Consider the following 20,583-nt stretch of genomic DNA (forward strand, 5'->3'; position numbering starts at 1 on the left):
TACACATACTACAATTGTAGCCACAAACACAAGTCCTCTAAGAAAAAATAAGGTAACACATTGATATGTTACTAACATTGTGGACGTTAGACTATAACAATGAATACAGCCTCTTCATCGCAGAAAGACTACCGAAACGTTTCGCGACGCCCTCGCAACATTGAAACTTAAAACTTATTATACACATCAATGTAAATATTCCGTCACCATGTATGTCTTAATTATATTACAAATATGTATGAATTACGTCATATCTATTTTCATTCGTGTTTAATAAACACTTTCGATATCATAAATAATTGTAAAGTGGCAAAAATTAATAAGCTTCTCAATAGATTTGAATATTAGCTATAAGTAACATGCCAACTCGATGTAAATGAGGTTATACAGACATGAACGACTTGACTTCTTTCAGGTTAAGTGTTATTACAAAATATATTTAATTTATATATATTAAGAAGACAAGTAGAAACCAGGAATTCTACGCTGATGTCCAAACTACTAAAGAGTGTTTTTTAAAATTATATTATTTGTATTTTTTATCGTAAATTAGCGAAATTCGTAAATTAAGTATTTTTTCAATACAATTGATTTGTACAGAACATGTAATTTTACGGAAGTCACGAATACATGTATATATTTTATTTGTCCGACAGTACTTCTACAGTATTAAAGATATAAGTATCGGTGGTCGCTGCATGTGTAATGGTCATGCAGACACATGTGACCCAGCAGACCCTGAAAGTGAAACCACAATTTTGGTGTGTCGTTGCCAACACAATACATGTGGACCTCAATGTGCTGCTTGCTGTCCAGGATTCGAACAGAAGAAGTGGAGAATATCCCAAAACTGGGACAGATTCGCCTGCGAACGTATGTTTTTATAAGCAATACCAATCAATCATCAATAAATAATAATAATGAAATAATTAAGTTCACTTGTTTTTTAGCATGTAACTGCCATAATCATACTACGGAGTGTGAATACGACGCGGACGTTGATGCGAAAGGTCTGTCTCTCGACATTCATGGAAATTATGAGGGTGGAGGCGTTTGTAAGAACTGCCAACATAATACCGAAGGTATTAACTGTAACAAGTGCCAAGCAACATTCTACAGGCCTTATGGCAAGCGCTGGGATGAACTAGATGTCTGTCAACGTAAGTATATTTTTTTTAAATATTGAGAGAGAAATTCATACATGTTGCTTAAAAGTTGTAACAAAAAAATGTTTTTATTTTTTTTTATAATCAGCCTGCAATTGTGACCTCCACTACTCAACGGGTAATTGTGAAGAAGAGACTGGTCGGTGTGAATGTAGACGTGAGTTCAACCCACCAAATTGCGATTCCTGCTCATATGGCTATTTCGACTATCCTGACTGTAAGCCCTGCACTTGCAATCTAAACGGTACAGAAGGGCAACACTGCATTCCAACTGATGGAATGGTGAGCATACTTATTTTCTAAAGCGTTTAGGCAGCTTTATGCTAGTGTGCGTATGCCTGAGTATATGTTTATACCTCATACCAATTTAGTCTAGTCAATTACAAAGAACACATCTTAATCTTATTACATTGATTATATTTCTATTACGTAAATGGTGGCAGTACTTATTTTAAACGATAACACCGAATCCTTAGTACATATCGAAATTTTTAGCTATTGAATATAATTTATTTATTTAGTACACAAAAAAAATAGGATTAAATTTTAAAACTGAAATCTAAAATAAAAACAAACGTTCATTGCCCGTCTATCTCTACAATATAATATATTGAAAATATGTTGTACATAGTATTTATTTCATTATCTATTATAATAATATAATAAAGGTTAGTTAATTAAACATTTTAGTTTCACTTGCTTCTCATGAAGTTAGTCTTCAAACAACCAAACATAAAATAATGTCAAATCCCGACCATTAATAAATTGAACTTTATAATTGTTTGATTTTACGTATTCAAATTGATTTTACTTATATAAATTATTTACGTGTGTTTCTATTTTCTTCACCAGTGTCCCTGTAAATACAATTATGCAGGAAAATCGTGTGAGATATGCGCTGATGGCTATTACTCGCCGGAATGTAAAAGTGAGTAACTGTAATTTATTTTCAATATGGAATAGAATCTCTTCATAATATGAACATAACACCGCTATGTTAATCATTCATCTCAAAAGTCACTTCCCGTCGTTTGTACGCTTAGATATTTTAAGATACGCAACGGATTTTATTGAGGTTTTTATTAATAAAGAAAGTGATTCAAGGAAGGTTTATATATATATAGTACATGCATGTTTTAGAAGAATAAAGCCCAGAATTTCAACTTTCCTATATGGAAACTCATATAATTCGAGTAGCTAAAATGCGCTTATCTACTGTGGACATTTTTACTATACATAATATTAATTAAAATCTTTTTTACTATACTTAAAATTAATAAAATAATACTGATATTGTTCTTGTCTGAGATGTGTTTAAGGATTTCGATAAAGTCATTTTACCCTTATTATTTTTTTTTGAACTAATGATCTTTCTAATAATTATGATTTTATTCAAAACTCAATTTTGTTTAATTATTTCTGATAACCAATTAAAGAAAAAAATCAAAAGACCGTTAAAGAAAATTAATTTTATAAAATTTATTTTAGACTGCGAATGTAATTCCGTCGGTTCAGTATCACAAGTGTGTGATAAAAATAGCGGCAATTGTACATGCAAAAGCAAATATAGTGGAAGAACTTGTAATCAATGCGAGGCCGGATATTACAACTATCCAACGTGCAAACGTAAGTATAATATATTTTTAAACTTACTCATGTGATGTTGAAGTCGTTGGTTTTGTCCTGAACTAATTGGCTATTGGTTTATACGTATTCCACTCCTAATTCTTCTGATATCGGGCTGATCGGTCAGGCCACGACGGAAAATCTCAAGAGAGACCACCCAACTACACAGGACACATTATAGTCATATTCAATAAATTCAGAAGTGTGTGCGCAAACACAGGGGCACTTTCGGATTCAATCACTCTCATAATCTGATGGTACGGCAAATCCGACACTACCAGAATGACTCTAAGCGCAGGACCAAGGGATTTACGTGCTTTCAACACACTTCCAACTTCAAGACTCTGGGCTTTTATATAACTGAGAATTTTCGATAGAAAGTCCGAATAACTTTTTTTGGTCCGACCTGGGGTCTCAACCCAGTACCTCGGGATCTGCGGCCATATATCATCTAGATACTAGACCAACAATGAGTCAAACGCTATTTTTACGTGGCGAAATAATGAGAGGACAGAAATAAATTCCTGAAAACAAAGATGTGGTGTAAACAAAGATGACAGATGTACCAATTGTTGCTTATAAAGAAAATATAGTATCATACTTAGTGAGGGTGAGTGAGCCAGTGTAACTAGGGGCACAATGGACATAACATCTTAGTTCTCAAAGTTGGTTGCGCATTGGTGATGTAAGGAATGATTAATATTTCTTACAGCGCCATTGTCTACGGACGGTGAAGACCACTTACCATCAGGTGGCCCATTTGTACGTCGGCCTACCGATACCATAAAAAAATGATATAGGAATAAATGTATATAAATAAATGTACGACAACTATCCCAAAATAAATTGTATGAAAAGATGGTAGCGAATAAAAAATACAGGCTTATTATATGGCGATGATGATCTCTTAAAAGCGATCATTGTCACGGCTAAGCCAATACGCAGGACATAATACCGTGTATAACTGTACTCTTCTAATTCTATGGGAAACAAATCCAAAGTGACCAAAATAAGGTCAGGTGCGCTCTTTTGCTTTCTCTTTGAATACTTTCTGACTGAATATTAAATCCCAATAATTTTTTTGGCTGATCCGAGATTGGAACACAGGTCCTCTGTAACGAATATTTTTCAGATTGTAATTGCGACACCAGTGGTACACAACCTAACATCTGCGACGATGTCAATGGACAATGCATTTGCAAACCAGGATTTGGGGGCCCGCGATGTGATCAATGTATCGCAGGGTAACAAAATATATTTGTTTTAATTAGTTTACATATACACATATCAAGAGATAACAGATTAAATCTTTTTAATATGTAATCTAGTTTTTTGAATTTGACGTGATTATGAACATTATGGTGTAACATTATATACCTAAAAGAGTAGTGTCTCAAACATTCGAATACTTTAAAAGAATTACCATAGCACGTAATACCTACCATACCTTTGATTGATTATAATAATGAAAATTAAGATATTTTATTAAATTTTACATGCACGCAGTCGGAACTAGAAGCGAATGATATAAAGACATCCTCTCTGAAAGTCTATTATAACGATATTTGTGTATAGATACTACATGGAAGTCCGAGGTCGAGAAAGATCATGTGTACCTTGCAACTGCTCTCCAACGGGTTCGACTTCAACGAGTTGCTCCGCTGACGGAAAATGCAATTGTCTTGTTAACTTCGGTGGCAAGCAATGCGATCAATGCTCACCAGGATACTACAAATTCCCAGAATGTTTACGTAAGTATTGACAAAGTTTTGATATAAATATTTCTATCTTATCGTATAATATTTACTGTATACAAATGAAATCCACGTCTACTTAATAATGCTTGTTCAAATATGAAATCTATGGTTACGTGATTCCCTAAACACGTGAGATTTAGAGAAGTCTATTTGAGATTTGACTTTTTTTCATATATTTTAGCCTGCAACTGTGACGAATCTGGTACCATCGGTTCAACATGTGACGACAATGGCCAATGTCACTGCAAACCTAACTTCGATGGAGTTAACTGTGATAAGTGCAGAGAACAGTTCTATAACTACCCAGCCTGTGAAGAGTGCAACTGTGATCCGAGGGGTGTTGTGGCTTCTTTTGCTGGTATGTAATAAATGTTAACATTCAATTATTTTTACATGTGACTTATATATTGTGATATTTAAAATTGCGTTTATATTATAAGGTTGTGGATCCGTACCAGCTGGAGAACTTTGTCAATGTAAGGCTCGTGTCCAAGGCAGGATTTGTAATGACTGCAAACCACTTTTCTGGAATCTACAAGATTACAACCCACAAGGATGTCAAGGTCTGTTAAAAGTCCGGCTAAACTTTTTCTTTTAACCTTATTAGTCTTATATAATTAATTGATATATTGTTTAATTATACAGAATGTAGCTGCAACCTTGCCGGCACCCTCGGCGGTCTCGGTGCTTGTAATACCCGTGACGGACAGTGCACGTGTAAAATGCACGTTGGCGAAAAACAGTGTAACCAGTGCCAAGACGGTTTTTACAATTTAGAAACATACAATCAATTTGGATGCACAGGTAATAGATAAATTCTGTTGGTCAAGTATATTTTCCATTACCTTACCATCACCTTGAAATTTCTGTACCTATTCCTTCGGAGATCATTTTTAAATATCTTAAAATAATCAGAAACTAGGGGTACCTAAGGGCTTAGAATTTTTAATCCCTTTAGCTAATACGTTTCTTGTTCCAGCCTGCGATTGTGATATCGGCGGTTCGATAGACAACAACTGTGACAAAGGCACCGGCCAGTGCCGTTGTCACTCACGCGTGGAGGGTCGGCGCTGCGACCGCCCGATCCCTGCTCACTACTTCCCGACCCTGCACCAGTTTCAGTACGAAGTGGAAGAAGGACTAACGCAGTCCGGTCCTGTCAGATATAGAAATTCTGAAGACGTCTTCCCTGGATACTCTTGGAAAGGATATGTTGTATTTTCTCTGCTACAGGTACTAGTTTATCTTATTACAAATTATTCTTTTAATTCGTATTCTTATAAGTAAAATATATATTGCTCTTAATATTTATGTAATCGGTTTTGGCATTATATACAACATATCAAATATACCACAACCCATCAAGTCATATTTGCTATAATGCTTTGCATATAAATAAAAGGGAAGCTATGTTATAAGTTAATGACATAATGTGTTATTTAGAATGAAGTTATCAACGTCGTTCATATCGGAAAATCTTCTTTGTATCGTATGGTATTGAAATACGCAAATCCACTCCGAGATCCAGTCACAGCAACTATTGTTATCACACCGGAGAGTGTAGTCGAAACGCAACAAAGGTAAGCCTACTAAATATGTTTTTAAATAAAGTTAACAAAAAATTCAAATACATAACACAATTAAACTATTTGTAGATTCAACGTGTATTTGAGGCCAACCATTCAACCACAACTTATAACAGTTTTAGTGGAAAAAGGTAATGCGCCTGCGCCTTTCGTCATGAACGCTGGAAACTGGACTGTCACTATTAAAACTACTAAAGAAATTATGATTGTAAGATCTTTTCTACTTTCTCTAAAACGCCTTGCTTAATAACCAGTTTATAAGATATTATTTTTTATTTTAGGATTACTTCGTTCTCATACCTGAAGCTTATTATGAGGCCACGGTATTAACAAAACTAGTAGACAAACCATGTGTTATCGGTGACAAGAACTTGTGCAGGCATTTCGCGTATCCCAGTGTTGATGGACGACCTACAACAAACGTATCAAAAATGGTATCAGCGGTCACCGAGTTTATAAACGATCCTGAGGTTAGATGATTAAAATTGCGTTATACAAAAATATATATTTTAAAATTACTAATAAAACTAATTTAATTTCAGCAATTAAAAGAATACAACGCAGGTCCAAACGATATACCAATAATCAATCAAAGCGAACAAAACGAACTAGAATACAACATGAAAATAGATCCCAGTGGATCTTATGTTCTCGTAATTGAATACGTCACGCCGATCAATAGAACGGCATTGAAAATAAGTGAAACCAGCTCCGACCCTTCAGGTGGAATTTATAATCTGTTTCCGAGAGGAGTAGTTGTTATAAGATTTCAGTCTGGAGACAGCTCTGAATCATTCGCCTTGGCTAATCTTAATGACTGTCCGTATACTGCACCCTGCAGGCAAGTAGTCGTCGATGACTTGTCAAAGATCTTCACTTTCCACGTTCAAGATCCTAATAATGTCGTATATGTTAACGTAAGTAACACAATATTAATTAAATTAATAGTAAGATATAATGATTAATTATGATTATCCATACCTATAACTTTGTATGAAATGTAATATTTTCCAATCAAAAATATATTTATTTGTAGGGAGATACGAGCACACTGGCTGGTATAAAGTCAATAATTGCAATTCCTGAATCTGAATGGCATTTGGACTACATCACGCCGCGCCCATACTGCTTAAGACGAGACGGACGCTGCATTCCCGCTGTATTCCCTACCGCTGTGGACTCTAAGAAGGTACAAATTTCTAAATTAAATACACACTTTAATATTTAAGTTTTATTCATGCAGCACAAATACATTGAAAACTCAATATAATCGTTTTTAATCGCTCTAACCAAGATATAATTTATACATATAGAATGATAACTTTTTATTATGGAAAAATAAAATTGGAGTAATTATACTTATCTTAATAATCAAACTTATATGTTGTAGGTTGAAATAGAAACGGGTACTGGAGGAAATCGCGACATAAGACCACCAATCCTTGACAACTCTACGATAGTTGTATACCTCGCTCCAGACTTCGAACCAATCAAAATAGAATCCAAGGTACCTTCATCTGGAGACTATATGTTCGTCGTGCACTATTACCAACCAAATCATCCTAGTAAGCATATTTTTTGTAACGTATATTGTGCTATGATTATTTTAATGTCATAACTATATTTACTCCTGTTATTTTGCAGAAAGCAGTATTAACATTAACCTAACGGCTGATGGTCAACAGTACGAGACCTCTATACCAATTGAACATTGCCCTTCAAATTCTGGATGTAGAGCTTTGATAACACAGGCAGACGGAAATACACAGTTTGCCGTGAACGAAAACTTCACGATTGTATTCAAGGTACTAAATTTGTGTAAGCTAATCTGTTGGAAAAAATATTTTAATTAAAGATAAATATTTGTCAATGTTATATATTTTTTTCAATTACAGGGAGACACTAGCAAAGGCCTATGGCTGGATTACGTTCTTGTTGTTGCAAAATCAGACTTTGTAGACTCGGCCTTAACCGAAGCTAATAGGGTTGATTACACTCGGGAGTTTATCGATAAATGTGCTGTCAACCATTACTACATAAATTCTAATGAGACCGGTAATTGTGAATTCACTTCTTAATGCTTCATATTTTTAAAGATGTTTGAGTTTAATCATAAAGTTAATCATAATTATTAACAGGCTTCTGTCGCGACGCAATGTTCTCCATCACTTCTGAATATAACAGTGGTGCGTTAGGCTGCTTCTGCGATTTCATGGGATCTACGGAACTCGAATGTAATACCTTCGGAGGACAGTGTCCATGCAAAGAAAACGTTATCGGCAGAACATGTACGGCCTGCCGAACAGGATACTATGGCTTCCCTAATTGCAGACCCTGCCATTGTCCAATAACTGCAATTTGCGATGAAAATGGTAAAAAATTATCAAAAACTAGTAAATATTTATTATTAATAAAAACATTTGCTAACTCTTTAGTTTTTTAGGGGAATGTATATGTCCAAAGAACGTGGAAGGTGAGAACTGCGATCGCTGCAAACCTTACACGTTCAACTTTGACGTTCAACGCGGTTGTGATGACTGCAACTGTAACCCACTGGGAGTGATTGACAATGAGTTGCAATGTGAAGCCGATAGTGGCAACTGTCTGTAAGATCGGTTTTACTATAAAAAGTTTTATTACACACTATTCGGATAAAAAGTACATTGTCATTTATAATATGTATGTTATTCCAGGTGTAAAGAAAATGTCATAGGTCGTGTTTGTGATCATTGCGTTCCCGGCCATTACGCCTTTCCTGACTGTCTACAATGTACTTGCGACCTTGATGGTAGCACTGACGATGTTTGCGACCAAAACACAGCTCAGTGCTACTGTAAAAAACATGTCAGAGGCCAGGTAAATATAACTCCATTTATAAATGTATTATGGTTTCGTTTAATGTGAACGTTAATTATATTCTAATAACTCCTAACAGGCTTGCAATGTCTGCAAAGATGAATATTTCAATCTTCAACCAGACAATCCTGACGGTTGTACGAAGTGTCATTGCTTTGGCAAAACCACGAGATGTAGTAGTTCATACTTGTCTTGGGCTGAGGTGAGTAAATATAGTTTTTCTTCTGCCTATCAATATTATTAAAAGTCGTTCGTTCGTCGTCTAAATTTTTATACAATTGAACTCTAAAAATAAAAACGCATAATGGAAGTGTATTACTTCATTGAGCAATGTCCAAAAAAATATTGTTGGACATATAAAAAAATAGAACCAGAATAATCTTGGAGACTGAGACGAAATGTCATTTGATCACTGCTTTGACTCACTCACCCTTCAAAACAAAAATATAGAAAATATATATAGTGAGGTACCTCTCACACAAAGTCGAACCACGAAGTCACCAGATGAGTATGACCGCCGTCGCGTAAATAAGTGCATGAATATCATCCTAATTATATTCGACAAATACAATAATTAATTGAATTATGTATTTTACAGATTAACGGTATGAACGAATGGTACCTTGTTAATGTTGAGGCTAATCGCACATTAAACATTTTCCCCATCACTGTGCCTCCTACAGTGTTAAATGATTCAGTCATCGGAGCAGATCTAGCAAGCAACGATGATGGTGCGCAGAAAGTCGTGTACTTTGGCGCACCTGATTATTATTTAGGTATGCTTATATTTTTATTACAAAATTTTTTTTTTAAAAGCTATTAATAATCAAATAGTCACCCAAATTTCAATTTACCTCTACACTGTTTTACTTAATTACAAATGTATTTGTTAACACTTATCTCTACGTAAAAAACTAAATTTTACAACCATTTTAGGAAAACGTCTTACGTCATACGGGGGTTACCTTACCTACTCCATCTTTTATACCACTCAAGAAGGCGGCCATGCGATTGATGCAGCTGACGTTATCATTGGAGGAGCTAATGGATACATTGTTCATAATAGCATTGAACAGCCACCAGCGCTCGAGAATTGGATACACAGTGTTAGGTTATCAGAAGATGAATTCAATAATTTAGACGGATCTGCAGTTACCAGAGATCAGCTTATGAATGTTTTGGTCAACATAACAAGCATTTATATAAGAGCTACATATTGGCATGAAGCCGTTACGACAAGGTCGGGTTCATATTACATATTAGACTAATAATAAAAATGAAATCAGTGATCAATGAATTTTTTTCTATAAGATATTTAATACCATTTTAGATTAATAGCAGTAACTTTGGATGTCGGGGTCGAAGAATATGCAGAGGGTGACCGAAGAGCTTCTTCAGTGGAGGAATGTCATTGTCCAAAGGCTTATAGAGGACTTTCATGTGAACAATGTGCTGAAGGTTATTACAGACTCAGTTCAGGTCCTCACGCCGGATTTTGTGTACCTTGCCAATGTAATGGACACTCGAAAGAATGTGATGTTAACACCGGAATTTGTTTGGTAAATATGCTATGCTATATTGAACGCATGCTTTATTAAATTATATCAAACTCAAGTAATATATTAATGTATGTTTTAAATATCACAAGGAATGTACTGATAACACAATGGGTGACCATTGCGAACAATGTATTCTCGGATACCACGGCGATGCGACGGTCGGCACACCCAGAGATTGTTTGATTTGTGCTTGCCCAATACCCTACGCTTCCAACAAGTAAGTCTATTTAGAAAGCAGTATGAATTTAAATGAACAAATATTTATAATATATAAATCACTAAAATGACTATTCGACGTCAGAATGAGCTAACCTAATTTATTAACTAAATAAAAAAATTAAAGGTAAAAAACATTTTACTTATTTTATATTAATTATTGTGAACTTAAAGTTTTTAAAACAGTTTTGCAGTGGGATGCGACCTTAGTGGGAATGGATCACTCATATCTTGCGTTTGCAAACCGGGATACGATGGAGCCAGGTGTGAATACTGCACAGCCGGCTATTATGGCATTCCAGAAGAAATCGGTAATTGATCTAAACTCGATATTTTTATTTCGATAAATATTTTTTACTTATAAAATCACAAGTTTAAAGGAAATTGACCGAAAAGTTAGAGAAAAATTGTTCCAATATCATAACATATAAAATTATTTAAATATCAACGCTCTTGTAACCATTTGATATTGATTAAATGACAATCTACCACCGGACTGGAAGGTTGTGTAATAAGTTTAACTAAGAATATCTGGTTAGGAAATCAATAGTTGCTCTTTTGAGACACTTTTATTTGTAAACCACGTACGCCTGAGATTATTTTTTTTTATAACATGTTCATTTTTTTAGGTGACTACTGTAAGCCTTGCAACTGCTCTGGGAATATAAACACGAACGACCCCGGCTCCTGTGACAGCATCACTGGTGACTGTCTTAAGTGCGTAAACAATACGGCTGGAGCTGCTTGTAACCTATGCGCACCCGGCTTTTTCGGAGACGCTATCTTCTCTAAGAACTGTACAGGTAAGCTGCTTAAAAAAACATTATTTTAGCGATATTACATGTGAGTCGTATGTAGCAAACTGAAACAAACGAGAACATTGATCTGAACTTATTCTTAATAAAAGTCACTTTTAAAAAAAGATCTATGAAAATCTTGTATAATAGAAAAGAAATCTTAGAGCGTTTAATTTTTTATTACTTTTTAGGCCAAATAATGATAAGTTTATTTTTCATTTTAATTTAGCTTGCGTCTGTGACGAATACGGAATGGAACGATGTGATCCTGCAACGGGTACATGCGTCTGCCGGCCAGGTGTTATTGGTGAGAAATGCGATCGCTGCGCTCCCAACCACTACGGGTTAAGCAGCGGTCAAGGATGCACTCCTTGCGATTGTGGCATCGCTTCAGAGTCCACTCAGTGTGACGATAATACTGGACATTGCAGGTGCTTGTTATATAAAATATCAAATCGCGCGATGGTTTTAAATACTTCTTGTAACAAAAACCTTTTTCATTTTCTTACGCGCGTAGTTCTATATACATAAAATTTGTACTGTCAAAAATATTTTTTTAGCCTAGTAGTCGTCTTCACTTAATAACTATTACCGTATATATTTAATTCATTTGGTTTTAGATGTGCAAAAGGAGTGACTGGAAAGCACTGCGATCAATGTGCTGCTGGATATTGGAACTACACCAAGGAAGGATGTGATCGTTAGTAAAAATATTTTGAAATTAATAAATAAATATGCTTGAAAATATTTATTTTCAAGCATCCTGTATTAAATCTATCTTGTATTTATCTTTCAGACTGTAATTGCAACAAAGGGTATTCAGTTGGGTTCATGTGCAACGCCACAGGACAGTGTGAATGTCTTCCTGGAGTGATTGGTGAAAAATGTGATCGCTGTCCAGAAAGGTTTAATATATTGAATTTCTTGTTAAAATACATAAACAACTACAGAGTAATTAGAATAAAAACTAAATTTATATTACAGATGGGTTTTAATACCACAAGAAGGATGCCTAGAATGTGATTCTTGCACAGATGCCCTTATCTTTACTGTACAGGACCTAAACGATTTATTGAGCACCGAAACTCTAGATTTTAAGGTAAACATTGCAAAATATTTTCATTTTTAATTAATGTAAATAGAATAATCTTATAAATTACTTATTTATTTTAAGGATAAAGCAGATACATTCTTTACGACTCAAAGACTCAACTATATTTCCAATCAAACTGAACTACTGAAACCCAAAGTAGCAGAATTAAAGAATGTAGATCTAGATGAAGTTACGGCGGCGGTGAAAGGATTGGAAACGAGTGCTAAAAATCTTTTGCGATCGGTAATATTTTTAAAATAAAAACAAATTAATTCGCTTATATAAAACCATTAATAAAATTTATGCATAATGTATTACAGGCTGAGTTTGCAGCAACCGATAGTGACAAGCAAATTGTAAGAGCTGCAGATTTAACTAGTACTGCTGACGAAGTCCTCGGTTCAGTGCGAGAAAATGGGCAAAAAGCTAAAGATATAGTATCTCACGTTTCGGAACTTGCTACAGGTCTTGAACTAAGTCAGCAACCTAAAGTAGATAGCGCGTTACAAGAAGCTAGACAAATTAAAAGTGATATAGCTGGTAAGAAAATACTATTAATTATATCCTTTTATAAACAAAATATATATGTACTTACACTTTACTAATAATAGTATTATTTTTAAAGAAAAAGATTTGAAACCCAAAGAACAACTAGCATTTAATGCTTACACAAATGCAACCGAACAAATAGAAAGAATGAACATTTTCGTGCAACCTGTGATTCAACAGATAAAGGTAATTATATTGAGTTTGTTATGTCAGTTAGCATATTATACAATAAATAAAATATTAATCACTTGTAGAGATTCGAGTCTATTATGAACGATACCCATGAATTGAAAAAGAAACTCAATGAAATGCTCGAATACACTACTTTTGCTCAACATACTGCTACGGAAGCTGAAAAACTAAACACAAACAATAGGTAAGGGGACCGATTTATTGAATTTGATGTCCATAAAGTTTTATAAAAGTATATGATGATTAAATTTGTTTTTTTTTCGCATGCAGGAAGTCTAAATTCGGAAACAAAGTTTCATCGGTTACCAAATTAAATGGCGCTGCTATGAAAGATTTAATTGATGCTGCTATTGATATCAATAACGCAACATTTTTCACTTCAAAAGTAGACGCTATTACAAAAGATGCTGTCAATGTTCTAAATGAGATAAATGCCGTTAACGATGAAACGGAAAAAAGTTTAATGACTATTGCAGAAACATTGCCGAATTTAAGCAATTTAACCGATGAAGCACTAGCCCATGCAAGCAATTTGAGAAATAGAGTAAGTGAATTAATGTCATTATCAACATATTATTTCATCATATTTGAGTTTAGAATAAATTATGATATTTTATGTCCTATAAATATTTAGGCTGATAGTTTGAGAGCGTTAGCTGAACGAGAAAATAATAACACCCGAACTAAGGATGCATACAGTGCAGCATCTGCTTATTCATCTATAGTTCAAGAAATTGGGGACGCTAAAAAGGCTAGTGACGAAGCCGAAGCAGCAGTCGCAAACATCTCTAATGTTGTAAGTTGTATTTTGATTTATTTAGCTTCAGCAACCCTTTTTGTTGAATTGTCTCATTACAATTATATTATGTTATTACAGAATACGTTGCTTAATAACCGTGTATCGCCAGCACGGGACCGATCCCTCGCTCTTTCGGAGCGTGCTACTTTAGCTCTAGCAAATGTAGAACAAAAACTACGACCGAATCTGACACAAGCTGATATAGCATTAAGAAATGCAACGTCTACACTTGGCTATGCTGATGATGAGAATAATGCCATACTATTGTAAGTTACCGATAGCTTGGTCTGAGTCATAGTGTGAAAAGAATGGTTTACCTATATTTTATAATTTTAGATCACTGCCAAACGCCCCACAAACATCACTTGAAAAAGAGACAGAAAAAGCCGATAAAGTTTCTGAAACAGTAAAATCAACAATAGATATTATGTCTAATCTTGGAAACGACTTAGCATCCAGCAAAGAATGGGCACAGACTTTACCAAAATTGGCTGACGATGCCCAGAAAATGACTTCTAACATTGAAAACTTGTGTTAGTATTCATTATGACCATAATTATTGTTATCGCAACCTAATTAGAATTAAATACTAAATTATCTTAAATTTGCAGTAAATAACATCGGTGAAATGGATCCAATGATATCAACCACTTATCAGACTGTTAAAATGAAACAACTGAATCTTGAAAACCGTCGCCAAGAAGCGGATGAAAAACTTCAGAAACTTAGGTCTCTTATTGAGCAAGTAAGCAGATTATAAATTACGTGACAAATATAAGTTTATGAAACATGTATTAAATAACATAAATAAACATTAAATTTCTGTTTTTTCAGGCGCGTACTGTAGCTAATCGTATACCAGTAGGTGTTACTTTCGACCGTCGATCGACTCTTCAGCCTCGTCTACCCGAAACTGTAGATGAAATGTCAACTTCTACGCACGTATCCGCGTACTTCAGAACAAAAGAAAACAACGGATTCATTTTATACTTAGGAAACCCGAAAGACACCATGCTCAGAAGAACTAAATCGGTATGTTCTAATTTTTCATATGCTTATATAAAATGTATAATGTACCTCTGACATTTTATAATCATTAAAAAAAATTTTAGGACGACTTTATGGTGTTGGGAGTACAAAATGGTTATCCGTACTTGGTAATGGATATCGGTGACAGTGCCGAATCTGGTCGTGAACCAGCCCGAATAGGTAGCGAAAAGTTCGTTGCTGATAACAGATGGTACCAAGTTATTGTTGATAGGTAATGTAAACGAACAATTGTTTAACTATATAGTTCATATTATCGAAGTCAAATTTTATCTATCATTTTAATTGTATTTATAATAATTTTAATATTTATTTTGTTGCAGAGTGGGGCGCAATGTTAAGTTATCAATACGCGAAAGTCTTGACAACGGTACTGATAAAATCCATGACAAAGAAGCTGTATTACCAGGACAACATACTATATTTAATTTGGATCGAGAAAAATCAAAACTTTATGTTGGAGGAGTACCATCAGACGCCAAATTGCAGGGTATTAGTTTTCCAGCATTCGAAGGTCAAATTGAGGAACTAATGATAGGCGACACCCCCGTTGGACTGTGGAACTTTGTTAATGCTGCCAATTTAAAGGGAGCTAGACAAAGGTAAAATAATTGAATATATTTAAATAAAATATTTCAATGAATAAACCTGTTAAACCTGTTTTTTATTTGTTTATAGAGACAAGTTAATATCATCACAATCGGGTCCTCAAGAATATCGATTTAATGGGCGTTCTCACGTTATAATGCCAGGCCGAGGATACCTTGGATCTCAGAAAAATCAAGTTTTACTATTCTTTAGGACATATGCTCCAGATGGTCTGATATATTTGGTAGGAGAAGATAAACATTTCTTCTCAATACAAATGCAAGATGGTCATGTCTATCTACAGGTAAGTTAATATAAAAGTTCATTTTTATGTTAATATTAGCTAATTCCTAGCAACTTTTGCGATATCGCTTTATATATTATTCAATGATGCCAATACAACCACTTCCATGCCCCCAACGATTTTTTTATGATACTTTCCCAAAGAGCTTAGCATTTCAAGTTTATACTTAATAGGTTTTATACACTTTAATTCTTATTACAGGTTTCACTCGGCAATCCAGATGATATGGTTATTATTGGTACTACGAAAACATACAATGATGGTAAATGGCATAGACTCGACGCTGGCAGATATTTCACTTCATGTTCCCTTAGAGTTGACAATGAAATAATAAAAATGGTATCGACGTCAGACGTTAAAGAAATTACTGCATTAGACACAATGAACTTTGGAGGAAACAACAAGGACATTATACATGTGACCAATAAAGGTTTTGACGGATGTATTAGACAAATTAGTATAGATGGTGTTAATATAGATTTGAGTGAAAATGTTGAATCAGTTGGAATAGCTTATGGATGTCAGGTATATAAGAATATTTTTTTATAAATTTTCATATTACAATAAATGTAATCGCATGTTTAAAACAATTTATTTGTTTTCCTAGTTTGCATCACTCGTTTCTTTGTCGGGAGAAAACAGTTACCTTCGCTTCGTAGATATAACTACGGAGAACCTACAATTGACGCTGAAGTTCAAAACGTCCAGTGCAGACGGTTTGCTCTTTGTGTATGTGAGTCGAACTGTAACCATGGCCAGGGCGGATAGTATATCCCTTTCCCTCATCAGAGGTATGTTTTAAAGACACCTGGGTCATTCCGCCGTTTCATGCAAATTCAAACGTTCCGCGGATTAAAAAAAAAAGTCATATTTTCTAAGCTTTTTAGGAATTAATCAAGTTTAAATTGCTACTAGATTCATAAAAATTGGGAGGCACTTTTATATCTCGTATTGTTTCTGAGAAAATAATTCCTGAAATTTAAGGTATGGATGGTGATGAAATGGTAAAGGATTGTAATGAAATCACGGCATGGTATGATGATATGGTAAGGAAATACGACATTTGAACTGTAAAATCAGTCATAATAGTAAGTGTAGAATCGAAAAAATGCACAATGTAGATTTATTAATCAATAACATTATTTATATTTAAGCACACATTAATTTTATCAGCGTAATCAAAATAATAAATGTTAGAAATGATGTTAGCTTAACTTTTCGCTGATTCAGATCTGAAGCAAGTATGAAATTATCTAATATAAAACCTTTGTAAGGTACAAAATAACAAAAATAACAACTTCAACAATCAATACAATACCAATCATAGTATCAAACCAAATAAATCCCTCCTTATGTTTTTATGCATAATCACAATTTTATGGTTTTTACTTGGGGCTACATAGAATTTGCGGTTTTCCCAATTTAAACAGACGTCGGATAAAATTTTGACTTTTGGGGATCTCGCTTTTGTTGACGTTGAAGCTGTATTTGACAAAGGCGAGAGCTGTAAATCTATTGGGCCTGAGAGAGGTTTCAATTCTCTAAAATATCAGATTTATATAGATTATTTAAAATCATCGACATATCTATGCTTTGTGACTGATCGTTATCGGCTTCATTAGAATTAAATTGATCTACCAGTGCTTCACCGTAATTATCAAAATTAAGAATGCCTAAATGTTTATTATGCACACAAGGCATTCTGCAGTCTTGACATTCAAAGCAACTAAGACTTCGTAATAAGTTCATTACCTTCCAGTAAAAAAATGGACGGTACGGATGTGAATGACATGGAGATGAATGAAAAGTTACAACTTTTTACGGTGGCACGTCGTAGGTTTATATATTAAGACAATCAATTGTAAAACAATATCTAAATTGAATAGAAATGCATGTTTTTTTTTAAAAAATAATACTTTTTATGTTACTGTACCTTGTTAAATCGAAGGAATGTGATGAAGTGATTTATGGACGAAGCATTTATAATTATATGAATATCGTAAACAATTTTAACAGCGCTAGGAGTACGTCTACCTCACTCAGTGGCATCGGCTGGCTGATCGGTATAAACGCGTTGTGACTTGCACCGCTTTCAAAGACGTTTAGATCACGTACAAGTGTTAAGTTTTAAGGTATAGATGGTAATGAATTTTTTTTTGTGACAAATCAAAAAATATTTATTTCTTTAATTGTACTTCGTTAACAGTGTTACTAAAATAATTTATTAATATGTCATGAGTTTATTAATATTATTTGATAGTCATTATAGTTGTTATATGGCAGATTAAGATTTTTTTATTGAAAAACCATCTAGGGTTCCTAGTTGGAAACAGAGAGGAATGATTTTTTAGGGGTATTTTTCCTATTTTTATAATAATCTAATTAATAAAAGTGTAAAATAACAAATACTACTTTTAAAATGATTATGTTCTAAATCGATGAGCTACTAATATTTAAAATTAATACTATTATTCATAAGCATATTCGCCTGGAAATGCTTTTTGCACGAAACTACGGAATAACCCACCTACTATTTAATATAATAATATTCAATTTTTATTTAATTTCATTTTAACTTTAATTCCCTTATAATTAAAGGAACTCTGGTCCTCATGAGTCAACGTGAAACCCTCGACACGGGACTGAGCACGTACAATGATTCACAGTGGCATGTGGTCACTGTAACCCACAGTAGTAAAGCTTTAAGACTCGTCGTGGATGATTTCGACTACTTTAGGTGCGTACTAGAAACTATAATCTATGTTAATGAATAATTTTATTTGTATAATAATAAATATAAAAAGGTCTGCCTGGAGTTTGAAACCACATTTTTGAAACTCTCTTAAGTATAATGCATACAAAACTTTTTTTAATTCTTTGACTTTCATTGTTGAAATTAATTATGTCAAACTTTGCTTTCAACAGTACGGATTCAGCTCCAGCGCCACTCCATATATTAGATGGGGTCCTGTTTGTGGGTGGGCTACAACCTGGCTACGTTGTTGGTGGTAAGGTGGGGTCCAAGGTGCCGTTCAAAGGATGCATCGCAGATGCTACCATTAACGGAAGAGTTTTGAACCTACTAGAACCCTTCGGTAACTACAGCGTTACTTTTGGGCGTTGTGGGAAAACTACCACGACAGGAGGCGTGCCCCCAGGTCAGTACCTCGATTAGACCTTTCCAGGATATAGTCACGAGCCTTTACGCTGGCATGAATTATATCATATTGACATTTTTTATGTGTTTAAACAGAACAAATTTAATATTTTTGTTTTCTTTAATCAAAACTTTCACATGAATACACAATTTGTTAGGAGTAAGTAAAATCAAAATCGAAATATTCTTTATTCAAGTAGGCTCATAAAAGCATTTTTGGAGCGTCATGCTAAAGTGGTAAATTAAATTTAAAGCTACAACCTGTTAGGAAAGACCTTAATCATGACCTTTCCAAAACTTTATAATATATGTGAAGTTGTAAACTGATGCATTTCTTAAAAGTTTTCGTGTAATGTGTGTAGGTATTATTAAAAAACAAGATTACATTTGGTATGTGTTTGGATAATATTTTTTTCAAGGTATATTATTAATAATATACTAATATATGGGTTGTATTGGTACAGACGTCGGAGCGTGGCCGGCCCCAACACAAGGTGATGTTCTTCCAACGCCAAGCCTTATTGACCCTGTACAAGAAGTCACCACAAAAATAGGTAAGCAAAGATATTATGTTTTATGTAGTACGAAACGATATATAACTCGTACTAAGGGTTATTAGAGACTTCAACTTCAATAGGATTAAATGGGGTAACCTTTTACGAAGTCGGGATGGATAGCTAGAAAATATATATAATACGTTTACTAATTAGTAAACGAACATCACAATTCAGTTTCTGGTCGACTGTTTGAGTGTAAGATCTAATTAATATAGTAAGATCTAAAATAATCAATTGTATGTTGGCTTTAAAACAGATGCACCATTGATATACGCACCGGGGCCAACTGTAACTACACCAGAGACGACTGCCGCGAGTGAACCACCTACAATCCAAACAACGACTAAGTCACCGTTTGTTTCCTCCACTACAACAAGACCATCAACCACTTCACGGCTACCACCGCCACTTCCTGAATCTGGATGTGCACTCGCATACGACCCACAATACAGTATTGGCGATCCTACTGAAGGATACAGATTTGGTAAATTTGTTTATTTATAAAATTAATAATATATATATATTTAATTTAGAATAATAGATAATAAATAAAAATTTGCTAAACAAATTCCATGTAAAATACAAAAGTTTATATTAAATTAATTTTCATTGTAATGTCTAAAATACATTCATTCTTAAACAATTATATTTTCGCTAAATAAAACCTTACATAATCGAAATATTTTTATACAAATAAAAACTAAAATTAACAATCATATATCGTTATTATTCAG

General features: G+C 34.1%; 1 protein-coding gene across 1 annotated transcript in view; it reads left to right on the forward strand.

The window, feature by feature from the left end:
• Positions 1 to 20,583, forward strand: part of LOC125076205 (laminin subunit alpha) — a 29,680-nt gene that overhangs the window by 6,738 nt on the left and 2,359 nt on the right. Inside the window, exons 6-57 of the mRNA XM_047688255.1 lie at positions 657 to 873; positions 951 to 1,160; positions 1,255 to 1,448; positions 2,019 to 2,094; positions 2,655 to 2,792; positions 3,925 to 4,036; positions 4,368 to 4,543; positions 4,731 to 4,907; positions 4,990 to 5,112; positions 5,195 to 5,353; positions 5,529 to 5,782; positions 5,993 to 6,129; positions 6,205 to 6,343; positions 6,417 to 6,605; positions 6,678 to 7,052; positions 7,172 to 7,324; positions 7,526 to 7,700; positions 7,780 to 7,940; positions 8,031 to 8,190; positions 8,274 to 8,507; positions 8,579 to 8,741; positions 8,829 to 8,991; positions 9,071 to 9,193; positions 9,590 to 9,767; positions 9,928 to 10,231; positions 10,322 to 10,550; positions 10,640 to 10,767; positions 10,953 to 11,077; positions 11,396 to 11,569; positions 11,793 to 11,994; positions 12,184 to 12,263; positions 12,360 to 12,468; positions 12,548 to 12,662; positions 12,738 to 12,899; positions 12,977 to 13,196; positions 13,282 to 13,391; positions 13,460 to 13,581; positions 13,668 to 13,941; positions 14,032 to 14,193; positions 14,275 to 14,462; positions 14,533 to 14,729; positions 14,808 to 14,941; positions 15,031 to 15,228; positions 15,309 to 15,457; positions 15,567 to 15,845; positions 15,922 to 16,135; positions 16,337 to 16,660; positions 16,743 to 16,926; positions 18,734 to 18,872; positions 19,061 to 19,293; positions 19,757 to 19,846; positions 20,106 to 20,333. Of these exons, the coding sequence (XP_047544211.1) occupies positions 657 to 873; positions 951 to 1,160; positions 1,255 to 1,448; positions 2,019 to 2,094; positions 2,655 to 2,792; positions 3,925 to 4,036; positions 4,368 to 4,543; positions 4,731 to 4,907; positions 4,990 to 5,112; positions 5,195 to 5,353; positions 5,529 to 5,782; positions 5,993 to 6,129; positions 6,205 to 6,343; positions 6,417 to 6,605; positions 6,678 to 7,052; positions 7,172 to 7,324; positions 7,526 to 7,700; positions 7,780 to 7,940; positions 8,031 to 8,190; positions 8,274 to 8,507; positions 8,579 to 8,741; positions 8,829 to 8,991; positions 9,071 to 9,193; positions 9,590 to 9,767; positions 9,928 to 10,231; positions 10,322 to 10,550; positions 10,640 to 10,767; positions 10,953 to 11,077; positions 11,396 to 11,569; positions 11,793 to 11,994; positions 12,184 to 12,263; positions 12,360 to 12,468; positions 12,548 to 12,662; positions 12,738 to 12,899; positions 12,977 to 13,196; positions 13,282 to 13,391; positions 13,460 to 13,581; positions 13,668 to 13,941; positions 14,032 to 14,193; positions 14,275 to 14,462; positions 14,533 to 14,729; positions 14,808 to 14,941; positions 15,031 to 15,228; positions 15,309 to 15,457; positions 15,567 to 15,845; positions 15,922 to 16,135; positions 16,337 to 16,660; positions 16,743 to 16,926; positions 18,734 to 18,872; positions 19,061 to 19,293; positions 19,757 to 19,846; positions 20,106 to 20,333 (9,259 nt within the window). The remainder of the gene's footprint in view (positions 1 to 656; positions 874 to 950; positions 1,161 to 1,254; positions 1,449 to 2,018; positions 2,095 to 2,654; positions 2,793 to 3,924; positions 4,037 to 4,367; positions 4,544 to 4,730; positions 4,908 to 4,989; positions 5,113 to 5,194; positions 5,354 to 5,528; positions 5,783 to 5,992; positions 6,130 to 6,204; positions 6,344 to 6,416; positions 6,606 to 6,677; positions 7,053 to 7,171; positions 7,325 to 7,525; positions 7,701 to 7,779; positions 7,941 to 8,030; positions 8,191 to 8,273; positions 8,508 to 8,578; positions 8,742 to 8,828; positions 8,992 to 9,070; positions 9,194 to 9,589; positions 9,768 to 9,927; positions 10,232 to 10,321; positions 10,551 to 10,639; positions 10,768 to 10,952; positions 11,078 to 11,395; positions 11,570 to 11,792; positions 11,995 to 12,183; positions 12,264 to 12,359; positions 12,469 to 12,547; positions 12,663 to 12,737; positions 12,900 to 12,976; positions 13,197 to 13,281; positions 13,392 to 13,459; positions 13,582 to 13,667; positions 13,942 to 14,031; positions 14,194 to 14,274; positions 14,463 to 14,532; positions 14,730 to 14,807; positions 14,942 to 15,030; positions 15,229 to 15,308; positions 15,458 to 15,566; positions 15,846 to 15,921; positions 16,136 to 16,336; positions 16,661 to 16,742; positions 16,927 to 18,733; positions 18,873 to 19,060; positions 19,294 to 19,756; positions 19,847 to 20,105; positions 20,334 to 20,583) is intronic.

The sequence above is a fragment of the Vanessa atalanta genome, chromosome Z, assembly GCF_905147765.1.
Source record: "Vanessa atalanta chromosome Z, ilVanAtal1.2, whole genome shotgun sequence".
Taxonomy (NCBI): Eukaryota; Metazoa; Arthropoda; class Insecta; order Lepidoptera; family Nymphalidae; genus Vanessa; species Vanessa atalanta.